Source organism: Syngnathoides biaculeatus, chromosome 2 (assembly GCF_019802595.1).
Source record: "Syngnathoides biaculeatus isolate LvHL_M chromosome 2, ASM1980259v1, whole genome shotgun sequence".
NCBI classification, from domain to species: domain Eukaryota; kingdom Metazoa; phylum Chordata; class Actinopteri; order Syngnathiformes; family Syngnathidae; genus Syngnathoides; species Syngnathoides biaculeatus.
Genome location: NC_084641.1, coordinates 39,082,226 through 39,101,989, shown reverse-complemented (window position 1 = coordinate 39,101,989; position 19,764 = coordinate 39,082,226). Strand labels below are relative to the sequence as shown.

Sequence of the window (19,764 nt, the reverse complement as noted above, 5' to 3'; positions counted from 1 at the left end):
GGATGTGGGAGGAATCCGGAGTACCCGGAGAAAACACAGACAGGCATGGGGAGAACATGTAAACTCCTCACAGGCGGGGCCGGGATTGAGCCCCAGACCTCAGAACTGTGAGGCCAAGGCTCTACAGCTGTGTAGTACATACTTCAGCAGCATTATTTCCAGTGCTTGGTCCGAGTCTTTCAAACACGCTGGGCCGGCGCGAGGGGGCGGCAGGGTTACTGGTGCCGCTGGTTGCGGTGTTGCTGCTGCTATCGGATATTGTTTTTGTATTCTCAACTGTAACCTTCCGCCTGATCTTGGACATTCTGCAGGACTGGAGAAAATCATGCAAAAATCCCTTGTTATAAGTGATCTCAGCACAGAAAATTATCTTACTTGAATCACAGCAACAGCATGAAGTGGTGAAGATTATGAAAATGAGTAAAAATTCATTGTACACTATATTGCCAAAAGTATTCGCTCACCTGCCTTGACTCACATATGGGCTGAAGTGAGATCCCCTTCTTAATCAATGGGGTTTAATATGACATTGGCAGGACAATCTCAAGTGCATTTGTGAGGCCACACAGTGATCATGGGCAAAGGCGTGGCTATCAGTCCGCACTCCAACTAAGAGGTGCCCAATGCATCGATCGATCTACAAGTCAATCTCTGAGGCAGTTATTGTCGATCGGGACTGCGTGCCCCCCCCCCAAAAAAAAGTCATACATCTTATTTTTTGACTCAGGTGTGACAAATACGTTGATCACACAGATACATTGAATGACATTGAGTTTGATCAATCCTGGCCTTTTCTGACATGTCACACTGCATGTGCACAAAAAAAGGCCTGCTCTTTCTTTATCCATTGCAGTTGCTGCCTTGTTGGCAGATGTCTGTGCGGGACAGTCAAGTTTATCCACATCAAACTCTCTCAGACATGTCTTTATGAACCTAGATAATCTAACATGAGTGTGGGACATCACAAATGCATTTCTGGAAGAATAGTCAAAAGTTCCCACAAACACACTCCTGAACCTCGTAGCCAGCCTTCCCTGAAGAGATGAAGCTGTTGTGAAAGCTGCACCAACGGCATATTGAACACCTATTATATGTGCCCTGCGATTGGCTCACAATCAGTCACCAAGCCCAGTCACCAAGGAGAGGCTCCACCTCGCCCACGACCCTAGTCAGGAGAAACAGTTTGGAAATTGGATGAATGTTTACTTAGGTTCATAATTTGAGTCAAGGTAGGTGAGCAAATACGTTTGGCAACATTGTGTATTTGACTATTAAAAAAAAAAAAACTTTAACAAATGTTTTTAAATGCACGCAGTGCATGTAGGCCTTTTTTTTTTAAATTGATCTTTCGTTGCTAATGAACTGTTTAAGATTCCAAACCACATAAGAGGACAAAGACAGTATTTCATTCGTGGTGTTTCATACAATATGCACTGCTGAATATGTGTCCAAATAAACGCATTTATTAAAATAGAATTAAAAACTTAAATGATTTAGGTTCTGTTAACGCCATAAAAAAACATTCATGTGAGCTAACTTTTGGAAAGTAAAACGCCTCGTTACCTAAACAATGATTTAAACTGTGCTGCCAATAAGCTTGGTCTGAACATTATCCCGAAGGCATAAATTGACATCTGCGAGAGTAAACTGCATTGCACCACGAGCTAAACATATGCTCAACGATGTTGGCAAACAAACGAAAAGAGGCTAAAGCTAACAAGAGTCGCTTCGTGTTTTCATTTGAACGCGAGGCCTTCTTGAATCAGAGCGTGTACTGCACGATTACTGACTACACCGCAAGACGACTCACCCAAAATTCTGAATCGGTGTCGCATCTATGTTATTCCGATACAAGATTCCCTCTCTGAATAAATAATATTTATTCTTGAAAGACAAATTGTGACACTACCCGAGGAGACCGCATCCTGACGGAGGATGTGCGTCAGTGTGGACGCACTCTTCATTGATGGGGCGAAAGGCAACGTTGGGACGGATGAATTACTGTAGCGCCACCTAAGGTCCAAGATTTATTTTTACCATGTCATTTCACTGGCACTATCAGATCACAGATAACGTTGTTCTCTAAAAGCGGGGTCACTGAACATTATCCCGGCTGACTTTGGTGCATGCACTGTGGATTCAGTTCTCCCTCAATGAATGTTTGAATGTTTGTTTGTGTCTATTTGTTCAACGTGACTGGGCCCAAAGTCAGCTGGGAAATGATCAGGTGACCCCGAACAGGATAAGCAACACTGAAAACAGATGATGAAGTTAGATTAGTTTCTATTTTAGTAGGAACTCTATGCATAAATTGACCCCTCCGTACAGGGCACTTAACCACGCCTCCTGAAGTTACGTCACCCCACACTTGCTAACCTCAGACAAACAATTAGCAAAAATGGCGTCGCAGGAAGAAAAGACGAGAGCGAAATTGTCCGATTTACCATCTGATTTTTCACTCTCATTCTTACCGAAGAGTGAAATATCGTTAAAGAGCAGACAGTAGGGCTTCAAGTATTTCAGCGAGGGGTATTTCAATGGTATTTCCATGCATATCGACGGAGAAATCATCGATATTAGTGCGAGATCTTTCCGGAGTCAGAGGAAGACCGAGAAGCCACATAATATATTATAACCCACAGACGAATTCGTCATTGACAGTTTCCTATTTTTGTGTTACCTATCACACTTGTGTGCAGAATCTGTATGTGTATCTGTATAGCCATTTGTGATCCGCCGTATGAAGGAAAAGAAGAAGGCGAGGCTTGATTTACGAGTTGTTTCTCTCGTTTTCTTTGTGTACCGTCACGTGCTCTCCTCAATAATTATTCTTGAATTAGTGCCGAACCTACGTAAGTCCCGACCGAGTACGACAATCACTACTTTAGTGTCCTCAAACATCCTTCCTTCAGTCTTGGTGTCTCGGTGCACATCGAAGGCTTTTAGGACTAGTCCGGTTTAGCTTAGCTCGCTAGCCGCCAACAAAGAGACACGTTTGTGCAGTCAGGTCCTCGCAAAGTATCGCTCAACACAGATCAATTGTGTCAATCATTCACACGTAGCTATGTTATGCAAGCGAAGAACTGCTAATTCATTTATATGAGACATGTATTGAAAATCAAATATAGGGCATACCTTCGTGCAAACATAGTCCGGTTTAGCTTAGCTCGCTAGCCGGCAACTAAGAGACACGTTTGTGCTGTCAGATCATCGCAAAATATCGCTCAACACAGATCAAGTGTGTCAATCGTTCACACGCAGCAGTGTTATGCTAGCGAAGAACTGCTAATTCATTTTTATGAGACATGTATTGAAAATCGAATGTAGGGCTTACCTTGTGCAAACATATCTGTTCCGGTTGATTTTAGATGGATTCAGTTGATCATGCAATCTTCCACAAACTTTGATCCATCGAAGACATTTTTCGTACTCGGTCTTCTGTTCCGGTTGATTTTTAGATGGATTCAGTTGATCATGCCGTCTTCCACAAAGTTTGATCCATCGAAGACATTTTTTGTACTCGGTCTTCTGTTCCGGTTGATTTTAGATGGATTCAGTTGATCATGCCGTCTTCCACAAAGTTTGATCCATCGAAGACATTTTTCGTACTGGGTCTTCGGTTTTGGAAATGGTACGAATTGAACTCCACCAACTAGCCTATCAGGATACCTGTCGTCACTATTACAAAGTCCGTGTCTACACCTCTTAACCACATCTATTGTTAAGGAACCCAAATACGTGATAAAACGCTAACAAAAGCTATACTGGACCATGCAACTTTGTCAGAGGTAATGGCGGATGCCAACAAGGGGCGTGGTTTATGCAGATCTCTGTCCTCTGATTGGTCAGCGACGCGGATGACGCATTTTCTACGGAGGGGTCAATTCTCAACACAGCTCATCCTTGTCCCTGTCCCAGTTCACTTCAGGCAAAAGGGGGACTATAGCCTGAACATGTCGCTAGTCAGTCGCATGGCACATATAGTCACGGGCAACCATTGACACCCACATCTACTGAACCCACTCTGCCTGCATTTAAGTCTGGCAAGTATCCATCCATCCAGTTTCTTAGCCGCTTATCCTCAAAAGTGTCATGGGAGTGCTGGAGCCTATCCCCCCTGTCAACGGACAGTAGGCAGGGTACACCCTGAGCTAGTTGCCAGCCAATCTGCAGGGCACACGTAGACAAACAGCCTGACTCACAATCACACCGGGGGGCAATTTAGAGTGTCCAATTAATGTTGCATGTGTAACCCGGTTAAAAGTTGGTACAGGTAAAAGTTCAGTATAATAGAGTAGCAATTAGGTTATAGGTTTTCTTTATGTAATGTGGTGGAATATCTGTTGAACTCTGTGTGCTGACTTTATTTTCTTTTGGAGGGATGTGTATTTAAAAGTGTTTGATTCAGTTTTGAAAAATAAATACTTTTGTTTGTTATTTTATTGTTGTAACCATTGTTTGAGAAGGACAGGAAGTGACGTGAAAGAGAGAAAGAAAAAAAGGCTCGACTGAGTGCAAGGTATGAGTGGTTGTTGGAGGACAACGAAAGGACAAAGAAAGTGAACGGTGGACATTTATCAAAAGTTGATCAACGTGTTCGACGAGGACTGTTCAAAGTTCAACTGGGATAGTGTGTCGTTTGAGTGGATGACTAATTTCACGCCCTAACGTGGTGGAGTTAGCCGCTACCACAAGAGCTAAGTGCATGCATGGGACTTGGCTTGGGCGCTAGCAACCAGCTAACGCTAGCTAGCAAGGTTTGTGTGTTGGACCACGAGGGAGAGGACAAGGGCGCTAGCGTCGAGCTAACGTGGCTAGCGAGGCTGTGTTTGGACTTAAAGGAAGAAAAAGGGAGGAGGACCAAGAGGACGCCGGACAGAGGAAAAACCACCTTCACCTTTCTTAAGTCTGCCTTGGGAAGCACCGCAGTGACATTGGGGTTTTCATTTCCGGCTATATTCATATTTGTTTGGGCGCTTAGCATGTGTGCATTGTGTACCTGTTATATTGACTGTTTATTTGACTGTTGTGTATACATGTTTGATTTTCCATCCTTTATTTTGTTATTAAATGTTCACATTTTTTGTTAAACACTTTTTGTTGTTTGGTTTATTATTTGACTATCTGCTAGACGGTTAAAATAGTGGTGAGTTTATTTGGTAGCTTATTTAAATTGGGATAATATAAATCATAAGGGGAAATATTATTTCAGAGAGTTTTTCATAGAGAATTAAATGCACAAGTAAAGAGTTAAGTTCTAATAGACAGAGTAATTACCATTGGGTTAATTTATTAGTTTCCTACTTTGGAGTGAGGAAAGAACTCAGGTGGCTACCTTGTCGAAGTATTTTATACTAGAGAGGCGCTACACATGTTTTTGGGATGTGGGAGGAAACCGGAGTGCCCAGAGAAAACCCACATAGGCACGGCGAGAACATGTAAACTCCACACAGGCGGGGCCTGGATCGAACCCTGGACCTCTGAACTGTGAGTCCAACGCTTTAAAGCTGCCTCACTGTGCTGCCCAGGCAGGTATAAGAGTAAAATTATCCATCCATCCATTTTCTACCGCTTTTTTGGGTTCTGTCGCGGGGGGAGTAGCATTAGCATGGACGCCCAGACTTCCCTTTCCCCAGCCATTTCATCCAGTTTTCCTGCAGGGATCCCGAGGCGTTCCCAGTCTGCTGAGAGACGTTGTCTCTCCGGCGTGTCCTGGTTCTTCCTCCAGGGTCTCTTTCCGGTGAGACATGCCTGGAACTCCCTCACCGGGAGGTAGTCAAATCAGATACGTCACCCACCCCATCTGGCTCCGCTCAATGCGGAGGAGCAGCGACTGGGCACTGAAGCCCTCCTAGATGACCAAGCTTCTCACCCCATCTCTAAAGGAGAGCCCAGAAACCCTGCGGAGGAAACTCGTTGTGTCCGGGATCTTGTTTCTTTCGGTCACGACCCACACCTTGTAAGCATAGGTGAGCATAGAAATGTAGATTGACCGGTAAATTGAGAGATTCACCTTATGACTTAGCTCGCTCTTTACCACAACAGACTGATACAAAGTTTGCATCACTGCAGATGCTGCATCAATCTGGCTGTCGATCTCCCGCTCCATTCTGCCCTCACTCGTGAACAACACTCCAAGATACAGTACTTGAACTCCTCCACTTGGGGCAGGATCTCATCCCCGACCTGGAGAGGGAACGCCACCCTTTTCCGACTGAGGACCGTGGTCTCAGATTTGGAGGTGCTGATTCTCATCCCAGCCGCTTCACACTCGGCTGTGAACTGCTCCAGTGAGCATTGGAGATCATGGCTTGAAGACGCAAATAGAACCACATCATTTGCAAAAACCAGACATGCAATACTGAGTCCACCAAACCGGACCCCTCCTACACCTTGGCTGCACCTTGAGATTATGTCCATGAAAATTATGAACAGAATCGGTGACAAAGGGCAGCCTTGGCGGATTCCAACTAACACCGGAAACAAGTCTGACTTAGTTCCAACAATGCGGACCAAACTCTAACACCAACCGTACAGGGAGTGTACAGCCTGTATCAGGTGGTTCGGTACTCCATAGTTCCAAAGGACCCCCCACAGGACTTCCTGAGGGATACGGTCAAACGCCTTCTCCAAGTCCACAAAACATATGTAGACTGGTTGAGCAAACTCCCATGCACCCTCGAAGACCCTACCAGGGGTGTGGAGCTGGTCCACTGTTCCACGGCCAGAACAAAAACCACATTGCTCCTCCTGAATCTGAGATTCAACTTCCCGACAGACCCTCCTCTCCAGCAACTGTGAATATATCTTACCAGGGAGGCTGAGGAGTGTGATAACTCTGAAGTTTGAAAACACCCTCTGAAGTCTTCCCTTCTCAAAAAAGAGGCCCACCACCCCAATCTGTCAATCCAAAAATACTATCCCTGGTTTCCATTTGCAGAGGCATATAAACCAGGACAGCTGCACAATATTCAGTGCCTTTAGGAACTTTGCGTGACTCTCATCTACTTAGATTAAATTAGAACTAATAAAATTAATAAACCAGTAAAACTTTTTTTTTTTGTTGTGAAGAGAAATGCTTTTTATTTCAAATACTTTAAAGGAATTTATCCAAGATCTGAGCACTTTTTAATGCTTAAAAAGGTGACAGCCTGTAACAATGAGGAAAAATACAATTTGACAGTCATTTTCGGGTTTAATTCACATTTTCTAGTATTGGTACTTAAACAGTTGAAGGACTTCTTGAAGCTTGTGTTTTGTCTATGACCCTTTGAGCAATGGTCTTCACGGCAAGGAGCGCTTCGTTGCATGCCCTGGAAATGTGAGACGGTGGGAGAAGAAAACCATAGTGTCCACGATCCTGGAGCTCAAACGTGAATGAGTACTTTATGCCGAGATTGTACGCCCAGTCATCCGAGCCACCAGGTGCCAGATCTACAGATTAGTTAGAGCAATGCATCAGTACTTTGAGTCAGTCAAATGAACGTGAATGAAAGCGAACTCACATATTGTTTGTGCTCCTGCACCATATTTGTAAGTGTTTCTGTAATATCGTCTGATATTTTGTGAAGCTTCTCTGGCCATCTCAAGCTTAAAATAGAGATTAAAGTCCACAATTAAAAAAAGAAAATTATTGTGTTTTTTAATTATAAAAGCATCTTTTGATAAAACCAAGCATCTGTCTCGGGATTGGCAGAAACTCTCACCAGCTCATTGTGGTTCTGTGCTTCATCCAATGTACAAGAGTATGGAAATAGCAGCATCTGAGAGTAAGCGTGGATACTGAGGTAAAGCTGGATCGTGTCCTTTTTTCTGCGCAGGAAGTTGGCTATGGCCTCCGATTCGGGTTCAGATTCGGGGAAGGCACCGCAGTAGATTTCACTGCAGGGATCATTGGAGGCTCCCTCTGCTGCTGGGCGACACAGACTCCAAATAGCAGCAATCCCAAGGCACACATTTGAAATTACACTAGAGTATACACAGACACAATTTTTTGGTTCTCTTCCTTCACAAATATAAAATTCACAAAGGCAGAATTATTTTTAAAAAGAAATATAACTGGCCTGGACCAAATTATGGTACCCATGACTTCATGTTTTTTTGCCCAACCTTTAGAGGCAATTACTGCAATCAAACTAGTAGACTTGCTAACTCTGTGTGACTTGTGGACCTGTCTAGCCTTCTGACTGCATGCGTTACGGTAGCTCCTTGGTCAGATATTCAATGTGTTAAATGTCTGGCATGAATTAGAAGAGAGACATTGCAACCTTGACAACCAGCTCAGCCAACCAACAGTCTCTTGGATTGTCATTTGTTTTGTCCCAAAGTATCTGCCTGTAAACTCAATCATTCTTTTGTCATTTTTCCAAGACATTCAAGACATTCTGTGACTGATGTAGCAAAGCTGTGCCAAAACCAACTGTCCTCCATGTTTTGCAGTATTGATATTTTCAATATATGTTTCAATTTGTTTATTAACATAGAATTGTGACTTGGCAAAAAGCGCCAGTTTTGTCCCATCTGTCCAAACCAGATTATCAAAGAAGCTCGGTAGTTTAGATGTGCGTCTTGATCCAAACCTTATTGAATATCTGTCAAAGAAGTGTAAATGTGCAGTCTGGAGAATGCACACTTCTAACCTGAGGCAGTTGAAGTAATTTGCTCACTGATGACAGGTGCATAAATCTCGATAAGAGCTACAAAAATGTGAAGTGAGTGCTTCACAAGAGTTGTACAACAAAATATCAATTAAGGATAGCATCATTTTGGTCCAGGCCAGTTACATTACTATTTTTTTAAATATCATTTGAAATGCTTTCTTATTATTACTTCAGTCAATTTCAAGTTCTATCTGTGACCATTGTGTTTCTGTGTACAGCTGTCATCAAGTCTACTTGAGGTAAAAGCATGGATGAGCTTCTCCTGGTCTGCTTGACAGATCCAAGTCTTCACACTGGATATATTCTTCAGATAGTAAAAGGCAATTTTAGTAATTGATTTGAAATGTCTTTTGAAGGTCAGGTTGGAATCTACCAAAACACCAAGGTTTCAGACTTGGTCTTTGGGTTTCAACGATAAATCCAGGTATTTACAAACAGCAATCCTCTTTTCTTGATTCCCTAAAACAATTATCTCAGTTTTGGTATTGTTTAGTTGAAGAAAATTTTGGCTTATCTAGTTATTTGTTTGCTTTAGACAGTCACACAACACCTCTGTTGAACTATATCAATGTGGAAACACTGCTAAATACAACATAAATATATATATAATATCAGTTTTTTAAAATAGGCTGAAAGGTAACTACTTTGAGAGCTTTATGAAACTCTCGAGACTGAAGTGACCAATTGATTATTTGCTACAAATCAGCGAGCACAGACTTCACAATAGTTTTGAAAAAGTTAGATGGTATGGAGTCAAGACAGCTCATTAATGGTTTCAGCTGCTGAACCTTTTTCTCTACAGTTTTTTTTGTATCAAAATCACTGTCTCAAATTCTGACATGGTAATAGAGTTTTCACTGGGTGGCTTCAGATGTAGTAGTATAATTTTATCATTTTGATGGTTTATGCTAATACACTATTTAACCCCATGATTGTATTTTTTCACTAAAATAACAAAGAAATTCATTGCATTTATCAGCTGTTCTGAGTTCTGCGTTTATTATTGAAGTTCCTATTCATGATTTCAGAAAAATGTTGCTGTCTAGCCCTGACTAACTCTTGGTTAAAATTACAAATACTTTGTCTGTAGTGGTTATTGTATGTAATTTGGAGTTTAGGTTTTCTCCACCTACATTTTTGTTTCCTACACTTTGATTTTGAGCTCTTGACCATCTTTGCACTCCTCCACTGTGTTCTAGGTCACCTAAAAATGGTCTTAGTCTTAACAGAAGCGACAACATTCATGACATTTGAGATTTTCCAGGTGAGATTGTCCAAACTTTCATCAACTGTGTTAGAATTCCAAGTTTGTGGTACAGCTTCAGTCCACATAAATTTTATGTACCTTTTCTTAATATACATTGAGGTTGTCTGAACTTTTGGATGGATCTTGAATTCAAAGAATAAACAATAATGCTCAGAAATAGCCATATCCTTAATGTCAATTGATAGAATTTCAACATCCTTAGAGATGACCGACTCTAAGATTGAGTTTGAGTTGGACTCTTAAAACTGTATGTTGAGAGTGGTCAAATGTGTATAGTATAGCAGAGTTCTTTACATTTTTTTGTCCATGTAATTGTTAAAATGAATGTTAAAGTCTCCTGTTATGACAAAATAGTTGTCAGAACAAATACAGTACTACTGTACCCAATATTAACATTGGTTTTCTCTGGTGTTCAAATACTCATTTGCAGCTGTATCACACAAATAAATCGTTAAAAAATTCATACATTGTGATTTCTGAATTTTTCTTTTTAGATTATCTCTCTCACAGTGGACATGCACCTACAAGGAAAATTTCAGACCCCTCCATGATTTCTAAGTGGAAGAACTTGCAATATAGCAGGGTGTTCAAATACTTATTTTCTTCACTGTAGCTGACAGCAATTTTGAAAAATTCTCCATAAATTTTCTATTGTATCATAGAGGCCTAGCTACACATCCATCCATCCATTATCCTCACAAGGGTCGTGGGAGTGCTGGAGCCAATCCCAGCTGTCATCGGACAGGAGGCAGGGTACACCCTGAACTGGTTGCCAGCCAATCACAGGGCACATGGAGTCTCACCTAAGGGGCAATTTGGAGTGTCCACTTAATGTTGGATGTTATTTGAGATGTGGGAGCAAACCGGAGTGCCTGGAGAAAACCCACGCAAGCACGGGGAGAACATGCAAATTCCACAGAGACAGGGCCGGGATTGAAGCTAGGACCTCAGAACTGTGAGGCCGACACTTTACAGGTGGGCCACTGTGCCACCTCTTAGAGGTATATAAATTCAAAAATCAAAACAATAACCTTTGGGTCACCTTTATCTAAAAAATACAAATATTCAAAAGACGCAGTATAATTTCTTTACACTGAAATAATGACTTAAAAATAACAGCGGCACCCCCACCTTTTTTCCCTATTCGACACTTGTTCAAAACATTGAAATTTGGTGGTGCTGTCTCATTTAGAATGCTATTACAGCTACTGTACTTTCTGTTAACCATGTTTTATTTACTAATAAGACGTCCAGATCATATGTTGACCTTGATTTATTACCTAGTGACCTGATATTGAAAAGAGCTAGTCTCGCTAGTTTCTTGGAGACAATGGTTTCATAGATTCACGTTTTATCCTCACTTAGTTTGTAGTTCTTTTTTATGCTACATCTCTTTGAACAACTTTCTATCCCTTATAATAATAGGGATGAAAAATGCCTGATTTCCATATGGGTCACAATTATTCTGGAAAAAACAGAGCAGATATCAGTCAGATTCGCAGATAAGATTCTTCATGTGTGGAGGAGGGCCCCCTCACATTGAACAATTATGTCCACATGTCTCTCTTACTGGGACACTTACTGCACCAGTTTGCATCAAAGTTCCTGTTAAGGTCAACACCAACACAGTGGCTATCCGGGCAGACTGATCGGCTCTTCCTCCACATACGGTTCTGAGACACACAAGAAAGCAGTGGAAAATCAAACATCCACTATAAATGACTGTCCACTTCTCACTGATACACTTTTACCGTAGTCCATGTGTACAAATACCCATCAGGATTCATCACAGGTAGGACATAAAGATCCATGTTGTCTAAAATGTCAGTTATATCTTGGTTTCGCCTGTAAAAATCTAAGGACTGTGGAAGGAGAATGTGTTAGCCAACTGATTTGTGCAACAAACCAAATATCATGTGATCCAAATCATATGCGCCAGATTTACTCACATATTGTACAAACCATAAGCAGAAAGCCGGAGAGATCCACTCTCTGGCATGGATTCCACAGTCAATCCACAAGGCTTTATTATTCCCACTGTTGAATGACACCTGAGAGTGGAATAAAATATGATCTCAGCCATACTAGATGAATGAGTAATGTACTTCTCAACAAGGAAGTGTTTGTCTGTGTGCAACTATTTGTAGTTTTTGAGTTTTCAATTTTGGTTTATTGTTGGGAAAGTGGATGTCACGGTGACACAACTGGTGAGAGTGTTGGCCTCACAGTTCTGAGGACCGGAGTTCCAATCCGGTCTCCACTGTGTGGAGTTTACATGTTCTCCCTATTCCTGTATGGGTTTTCTTCAAACACTCAGATTTCCCCCGAGATCCCATAAGCATGCATTAATTGGAGACTCTAAGTTGCCCCTAAGTGTGATCGGGTGTGCGACGGTTGTCTATCTTTATGAGCCCTGCGATTGGCTAGCAACCAGTTCATGGTGTACCCCGCCTCCTGGCCAATGTTAGCTGGATAGGATCCTATGCTCACGTGACCCTTTTGAGGATAAGTTGCTCAGAAAATGGATGGAGGGATGGTGGAAAAGTGTTCTCACAAGAGTGCTATTGTTAAATGATAGGGAGAATGCATACATTAATTTTGCCCAGAAGAGGATATGCAGAAATTGTACAAGGTTTCAGTTGGGTCAGCTCCAGGAACATGGTCAGATATGTATCACCATGCTAATCATATCAGAGTTGTGCACCTTGAGAGCATAGAGTGGTCGTTTCTCAAATGAGGAACCCAGAAGAATGGCTTTTATGGTATTTGGGTTGTCTTGAGAGGTCCTGTTGATCCAATAATAGATCTGAAAGAGAGGAAAAAATGCTCGTCACCCCTCCATCGTGGGGGAACGCGCGATGTTATGGAAGGCATATACATCCTCCAGGCTGTGATATCGTTCATAGAAACTAATGCCACTCCTTGGGTCCGTCGAGTCGTTCCTCGTCTGCATTTCAATCAATAGATCGGTGTTGTCCAGTAATAGTCTGGAAAACACAGGTTGACAAAATATTTTTGCCCCACTGAAATAAGACTGATTGTAGGTACATGTACAGCTGAAGCCAGAGGTTTACACACAATGTGCAAAAACACATTTCATTTTTTTGTCTCACTGTCTGAAGTCAAATCAGACTAAAGCTCTCCTGTTTCAGGTCAGTCAGGACCTCCAAAATGATTTCATTTTGTTAAATGGTAGAATAATGAGGGAGATAATTTCTAAGAGATTTTTATATTTTCATCAAGGTCAAAGGTTTACATAAATTTACTTAGTATCGATCAGCATTTCCTTTGAACTGCATAACTTGGGTCAAGGGTTTTGGTTAACCTTCCACAAGGTTCTTAAAGTACTCTGCTGGAATCCGAACCCATTCCTCCAGGCAGAACTGGTGTAACTGTTGGTTGTCTTTCTGGCAGATGCCTTTTCAGGTTTGCCCACAAATTTTCAATGAAATTGAGATGGCCACTCCAAGACATTGAGTTAGTTATCCTCAAGCCACTTTTGAACCATTTTGAACCATTTGGAAGACCCATTTGCACCCAAATTTTAAGTTCCTGGCTGATGTCTTTAGATGTTGCCTTAATCTCTCCATGTAATGATGTTTATTCTTGATGCTGTCTATTTTATGAAGAGTTCCAGTCCCCACTACGGAAAAACAGCCCCACAATATAAGACTTCCACCTCAATGCTTCACAGTTGGTATGGTGTTCTCAGGTCTACAACACCCCCTCCCCCTTTCCTACAGATGTAGCATTGGTTTTGGTGTCTTTTGCAAACTGTAGTCTGTCTTTTTTATGTTTCTTTAGGAGTAATGGCTTTGTTTTTAGTGGCCTTTCAGCCCATGTCGGTGCAGGACTCGTTTCACTGTGGATGATGACACTTTCTTACCAGCTTCATCACAAGGTCTTTAGCTTTTGTTCTGGGGTTGATTCACACATTTCCGACCAAAATATGTTCACATCTGGGACACAGAGCCACATCCTTCCTGAGCGGTCTGATGGCTGGACATTCCCATTATGTTTATACTTGTGTATAATTGTTTAAATCTTCAAGCATCTGGAAATTGCAGCCAAGGATAAGGCAGACTTGTGGAGCTATAGGATTCTTTCTGATTTCCTGACTGATTTTTTTCTTATTTTCCCATGATTTCAAAAAAGGAAGCAGAGTGTTTGAGGTGTGGCCTTAAATACATCCCTAGGTGTGCCGACAATTAACTCACATGTTGTTAGTTAACCTATCATTAGCTTTCAAAGCCATGACCTCATCATCTAGGCTTCCTCCTGTTCTTTAAAGACAGTGATATTTGTGTATGTTAACTTTTGACATGGAAGAAAATAATATGACATTCTTTTATTCTCTTTGTCATGATTTTGGCATTTACCCCTCCTTGAGCTGTCACCTTATCGTGGGAGAGGGTTTCGTGTGTCCACATAATCTAAGGAGCTAAATTGTCTGGGGCTTCATGCCCTTGGTAGGTCCACCCATGGAAAAAAGTACTTGGTGAGGGACCAGACAATTGGGAAGTCGAATCTCAGATTCAGATGGACCAATGTGGTTTTCGTCCTGGGTGTTGAACAGTGAACTAGCTGTACACCTCACCAGGGTCCTCAAGAGTGCATGGGAGTTTGCCCAACCAGTATAAATGTGTTTTGTGAACTTGGAGAAGGCGTTCAACCATGTCCCTCGCAGATTCCTGTTGGCGGTCCTTCGAGAATATGGGGAACCGAACCTTCTGATACGTGTTGTTCTGTCCCCGTACGACCGGTGTCAGAGTTTGGCCCACATTGCCGGCAGAAAGTTGGACTCATTCTGGTGAGATTTGGACTCTGCCAAGGCTACCCTTTATAAGTGCTTCTGTTCATAACTTTTATGGACAGAATCTCCCGGTGCAGCCGAGGAATAGAGAGGGTTCTGGTTTGGAGTCCCCAGTATTACATCTCTGGTTTTTGCAGATGATGTGGTTCAAGCCGTGATCTCTAACTCTCACCCCAGTGGTTCGCAGCCAAGTGAGAAGCAGCTGGGATGAGACCCAGCACCTCCAAATCTGAGACCATGGTCCTGAGTCGGAACAGCGAGGCATGCGGTCTCCAAGTTGGGGATGAGATCCTGTCCCAAGTGAAGTTTACGTATCTTGGGGTCTTGTCAAGAGAACGCAAGATTGACAGGCAGATCAGTCCAGTGTCTGCAGTAATGCAGACTTTGTATCGTTCTGTAGTGGTAAAGAAGGTGCTAAGTTGAAAGGCGAAGCTCACAATTTACTGCTTCATTTATGTTCCCACCCTCAACAATGGTCACTAACTTTGGGCCATTACCAAAAAACAAGATCCCAGATACAGTGCCCTAAATGAGTTTCCTCCACAAGGTGTCCGGGCTCTCCCTTCGAGACAGGGTGAGAAGCTTGGTCATCTGGGAGGGGCTCAGGCTCAAACCGCTGCTCCTCTACATTGAGAGGACATCTGATTTGAGGGCCTCCTGGGCACCTCCCTGGTCAGGTGTTTCCAGGCACTTTCACCTGGAAAGAGACCCGGGGATACCCCAGGACACACTGGAGGTACTACATCTCTCAGCTGGCCTGGGAATGGCTCTGGACCCCACGAAGAGCTGGGGAAACTGAAATCTGGGTACCCCTTGCTAAAGCTACTATCCTCACGACCTGACCAAGGAGAAGTGGAAGAAGATGAATAAATTATTGTGGGGTTCAGCAAACTTAAATAATTTTGGTGATACTGACTGACCTGAAACTGGAGAGGTTTGGTCTGATTTGACTTTGACACAGTGACACAAAAAATTAAATGTGTGGTTTTGCACAGTGTATGAAAACTTCTGGCTTCCACTATAAATGTGTTATTTTTTTTTTTTTACAAACATACTCATTTGTTATATCATATCGCTGCAGCAAATCTTTGACTGTGGCTGAGCTGTTTGCAGGAACAAAGAGGTGAACTTGAATATCTTCTTGGATGTATTGAGGGTCAATCGGCTGCCACAATACTGTCTGTGAACATATCACATGGATACAAGAAAGGAGCGGTAGACATACAAAGTAAAACAACTGCCCGTCAGTTCTACCTCGTATTGGCTGGAGATATTCTTCAAGATGTTCACTTGTTCAGGTGTTTTTGGTGTGATTGACAGAACTTGGTTGCTACCCAAATAAAGAGTAATGCAAATAAATGGAAGAACTGGATTGACATTGTGCAATGACAGTTAACTCCAGTGAAGAAAATTTGTATTTGAACATCCTGCTATATTGCAGGTTCTCCCACGTAGAAATCATGGAGGGGTCTGAAATTTTCATTGTAGGTGCATGTCCACGGTGAGAGAAATAATATAAAAAGAAAAATCCAGAAATCAAAATGGAGGATTTTTAACAATTTATTTGTGTGATACAGCTGCAAAAGTATTTGAACACCTGAGAAAACCAATGTTAATATTTGGTACAATAGCCTTTGTTTGCAATTACAGAGGTCAAATGTTTCCTTTAGTTGTTCACCAGGTTTGCCCACACTGCAGGAGGGATTTTGGGCCACTCCTCTACATAGATCTTCTCTAGATCAGACAGGTTTCTGGGCTGTCGCTGAGAAACACGGAGTTTCAGCTCCCTCCAAAGATTTTCTATTGGGTTTAGGTCTGGAGACCGGCTAGGCCACACCACAACCTTGATATGCTTCTTACGGAGCCACTCCTTTGTTTTCCTGGCTGTGTGCTTCAGGTCATTGTCATGTTGAAAGACCCAGCCACGACCCATCTTCAATGCTTTGACTGAGGGAAAGAGGTTGTTGCCCAAAATCTCACAATACATGGCCGCGGTCATCCTCTCCGTGATACAGTGCACTTGTCCTGTCCTATGTGCACAAAAACACCCCTAAAGCATGATGCTACCACCCCCATGCTTCACAGTAAGTATGATCTTGGGATGGAACTCATCATGCAGCTTTCTTCAAACACGGTTAGTGGAATTATGACCAAAAAGTTCAATTTTCATCTCTTCTGACCACAAAACTTTCTCCCATGACTCCTCTGTATCATCCAAATGGTCATTGGCAAACTTAAGACGGGCCTTGACATGTGATGGTTTAAACAGGGGAACCTTTCATGCCATGCATGATTTCAAACCATGACGTCTTAGTGTATTACCAACAGTCACCTTGGAAACAGTGGTCGCAGCTCTTTTCAGGTCATTAACTAAGTCCTGTCATGTAGTCCTGGGCTGATTGCTCACCTTTCTGAGGATCATTGAGACCCCACGAGGTGATATCTTGCATGGGGCTCCACTTCGATTGAGACTTTAGCTTCTTACATTTTCGAATGATTGCTCCAACAGTGGACCTTTTTTCAGCAAGCTGCTTGGCAATTTCTCCGTAGCCCTTTCCAGCTGTGTGGAGTTGTACAATTTTGTCTCTGGTGTCTTTGGACAGCTCTTTGGTCTTGGCCATGTTACAAGTTTGAGTCTTACTGATTGTATGGGGTGGACAAGTGTCTTTATGCAGCTAACGACCTCACTAAGGTGCAACTGATTCAGGATAATACATGGAGTGGAGAAGGACTTTTAAAGGCAGACTAATGGGTCTTTGAGGGTCAGAATTCTAGCTGATAGACAGGTGTTCAAATACTTATTTGCAGCTGTATCACACAAATAAATTATTAAAAAAAAAATCACACATTGTGATTTCTGGATTTTTCTTTTTAGATTATCTCTCTCACAGTGGACATGCACCTATGATGAAAATTTCAGACCCCTCCATGATTTCTAAGCGGGAGAACTTGCAATATACCAGGGTGTTCAAATACTTATTTTCTTCACTGTATAAAAATTATGAAGAAACACTCTAACTTACTGTGTCTCAGTGCAATGCACCGTCTTGAGGAGTTGGCCAATTAAAACGAACCAAATCACAGATGTCTTCATGATGGAAACAGTACAAATAATAGACCCTCGTTCAAACTATGCGGGTAGTGAGTTGTTATTGATTCCAGTGTTTATTTAGAAGTTAAACTTTGGCTTATTCAGAGAGTGGGGGCATAGATCAATCCACATGGTTACAAGGGAGTAGATTGGTGAAGCCCTGTTTCAAAAATACATATGCAACAGTGTGTAAAAGTCTCAGATTAATTTAGACATTGTAGTACATTTGGAGGCTGTGACAAAATGAATTAAATGCATCCAAAATTGATCAAATGTGTAAATATTTACTGTCTTTATTTTATGTATTTATTTAACTAGTTTTTTTTAATTTCATATTCATTTAATTATGTCCCCTGCTCGTGCATCATAAAATTATTGTTGTGTGGTGTTTACATAATTCACCCGCGGGACCTCGAGTTGGGGTGCGGGGTTCCGCACGGACTGTTTTTGTTGTTGCGCTTCCGGAGGAAAGGTTAACAGAGTTCCCGCCGTTATGCGAGTAGTGTTTTGATGTCGAACAATAAAGCAAGTTCTGTTCCTGTGTCCGACATTCCGCCTCCGACTCCTTTTCTCCGGCGCTACACTGGTGACCCTGACGTCAGTCCCGGCGTTTTCGAGACTGAAACGAACATGGCAACCGCCATCCTCAAATTGCCGGAGTTTTGGGAGATGTCCGCGGCAGCGTGGTTCGCACAGACTGAGGCTCAGTTCGCCCTCCGCGGGATCTCAGATGATTCCACGCGTTACTACCACGTTGTCTCAGCACTCGGGAGCTCAACGGCGGCCAGAGCAGTGAACTTCATCACCTCTCCCCCGGCCCGAGATAAGTATGCTGGGATCAAGGCTCACCTTCTCAAGGTTTTTGAGCTTTCACGGCCGGAGCGTGCCCCACGTCTGTTGGCTATTAATGGACTGGGGGACAGCAAACCTTCCGAACTCATGGAAATGATGCTAAACCTGCTGGGCACGGAAGAGCCCAATTTCATTTTCATGGAACTGTTTCTCAGGCATATGCCACCGCATGTTCAGACGGCGCTCGCGAACAGGAATGTCACTGAGCCACGGGCCCTGTCCGAGGAGGCCGACCGTTTCTTCCTGGCAACCTAGTGCTTCTCCCCTGAGACGCTGGCCGCGACGTGCAGTTACTCTCCTCCGGGCGCGGGGGCGGTATCCAGCAGGGGCCCCATCTCCACCGACGGCTGTGCTGGCACAGCCTTGTGCTACTTCAATGCCCGTTTCGGTGCGAAAGCGAAGAGGTGCCGCGCCCTTTGCAACTACGACGTGTCGGGAAACGCCAAAGCCCACGCTTCGCAGCGGCCGTGAGCGTGGGCGCGAAGAGCCGGCTGCTGTTCGTCAAGGACAAACTTTCCGGGCGCAAATTCCTTTGCAACACCGGCGCCCAGAGGAGCGTCCTGACGGCCACTGGGGAGGACGCCGCTGGCGGGACTCATGGGCTACCCCTACTGTCCGCTAATGGCTCCCCTATCCGCTCTTATGGCATGAGGACTGTGGACTTGTGTTTCGGGAGTCAGCGCTTCACATGGGAGTTTGTCACTGCGGATGTCTCATTCCCTCTCCTCGGCGCTGATTTTTTTTTGTGCCCACGAGCTGCTGGTGGATGTTAAGAGGGGCCGTCTGGTGGATCCACTGACTTTTTCCACGGTCGCCTGCGTCCGCAATGAGGCGACTTATGGTGGTCTCTCCAGTTCGCTCTCGGACGGCACCAAGTACCAACTCCTCCTTGGTGAGTTCCCTGGCTTGACACGGCCCACTTTCTCCTCTGCCACGATTAAACATGGGGTCGAGCACCACATTGAGACCAAGGGCCCCCCGATTCACGCGAGGGCCCGACGGCTTGACCCCGAGAAGCTAGCAGTCGCTAAGTCCGAGTTTGCCAACATGGAGCGTCTGGGCAACGTCCGCCGCTCGGATA

The 19,764-nt window shown here is 43.3% G+C and overlaps 2 protein-coding genes across 6 annotated transcripts in view; both read right to left on the bottom strand.

Annotated features, from left to right (window-relative positions):
- Positions 1 to 2,017, bottom strand: part of zc3h13 (zinc finger CCCH-type containing 13) — a 44,644-nt gene extending 42,627 nt beyond the window's left edge. For 2 of the 5 annotated variants that reach the window (XM_061804056.1, XM_061804081.1), the window contains exons 1-2: positions 1,910 to 2,017; positions 143 to 313 (exon numbers count right to left, since the gene is read on the bottom strand). In XM_061804056.1, the coding sequence (XP_061660040.1) occupies positions 143 to 313; positions 1,910 to 1,924 (186 nt within the window). In that variant the 5' untranslated portion in view covers positions 1,925 to 2,017. Of the gene's footprint in view, positions 1 to 142; positions 314 to 1,810 lie in introns of all 5 variants that reach the window. The other 3 variants (XM_061804062.1, XM_061804071.1, XM_061804089.1) reach the window with 3 other exon arrangements.
- A 5,131-nt stretch (positions 2,018 to 7,148) lies between these two features.
- cpb2 (carboxypeptidase B2 (plasma)) lies at positions 7,149 to 18,000 on the bottom strand. The gene is made up of 11 exons (XM_061804102.1): positions 17,764 to 18,000; positions 15,995 to 16,070; positions 15,796 to 15,920; positions 12,806 to 12,914; positions 12,632 to 12,733; positions 11,877 to 11,978; positions 11,679 to 11,789; positions 11,510 to 11,600; positions 7,707 to 7,909; positions 7,506 to 7,590; positions 7,149 to 7,434 (listed from the first exon to the last, which is right to left on the bottom strand). The coding sequence occupies exons 1-11, from the start codon at positions 17,832 to 17,834 to the stop codon at positions 7,223 to 7,225; spliced, it is 1,287 nt and encodes a 428-aa protein (XP_061660086.1). The 5' UTR covers positions 17,835 to 18,000; the 3' UTR covers positions 7,149 to 7,222.
- Between the last annotated feature and the right edge of the window lie 1,764 nt (positions 18,001 to 19,764).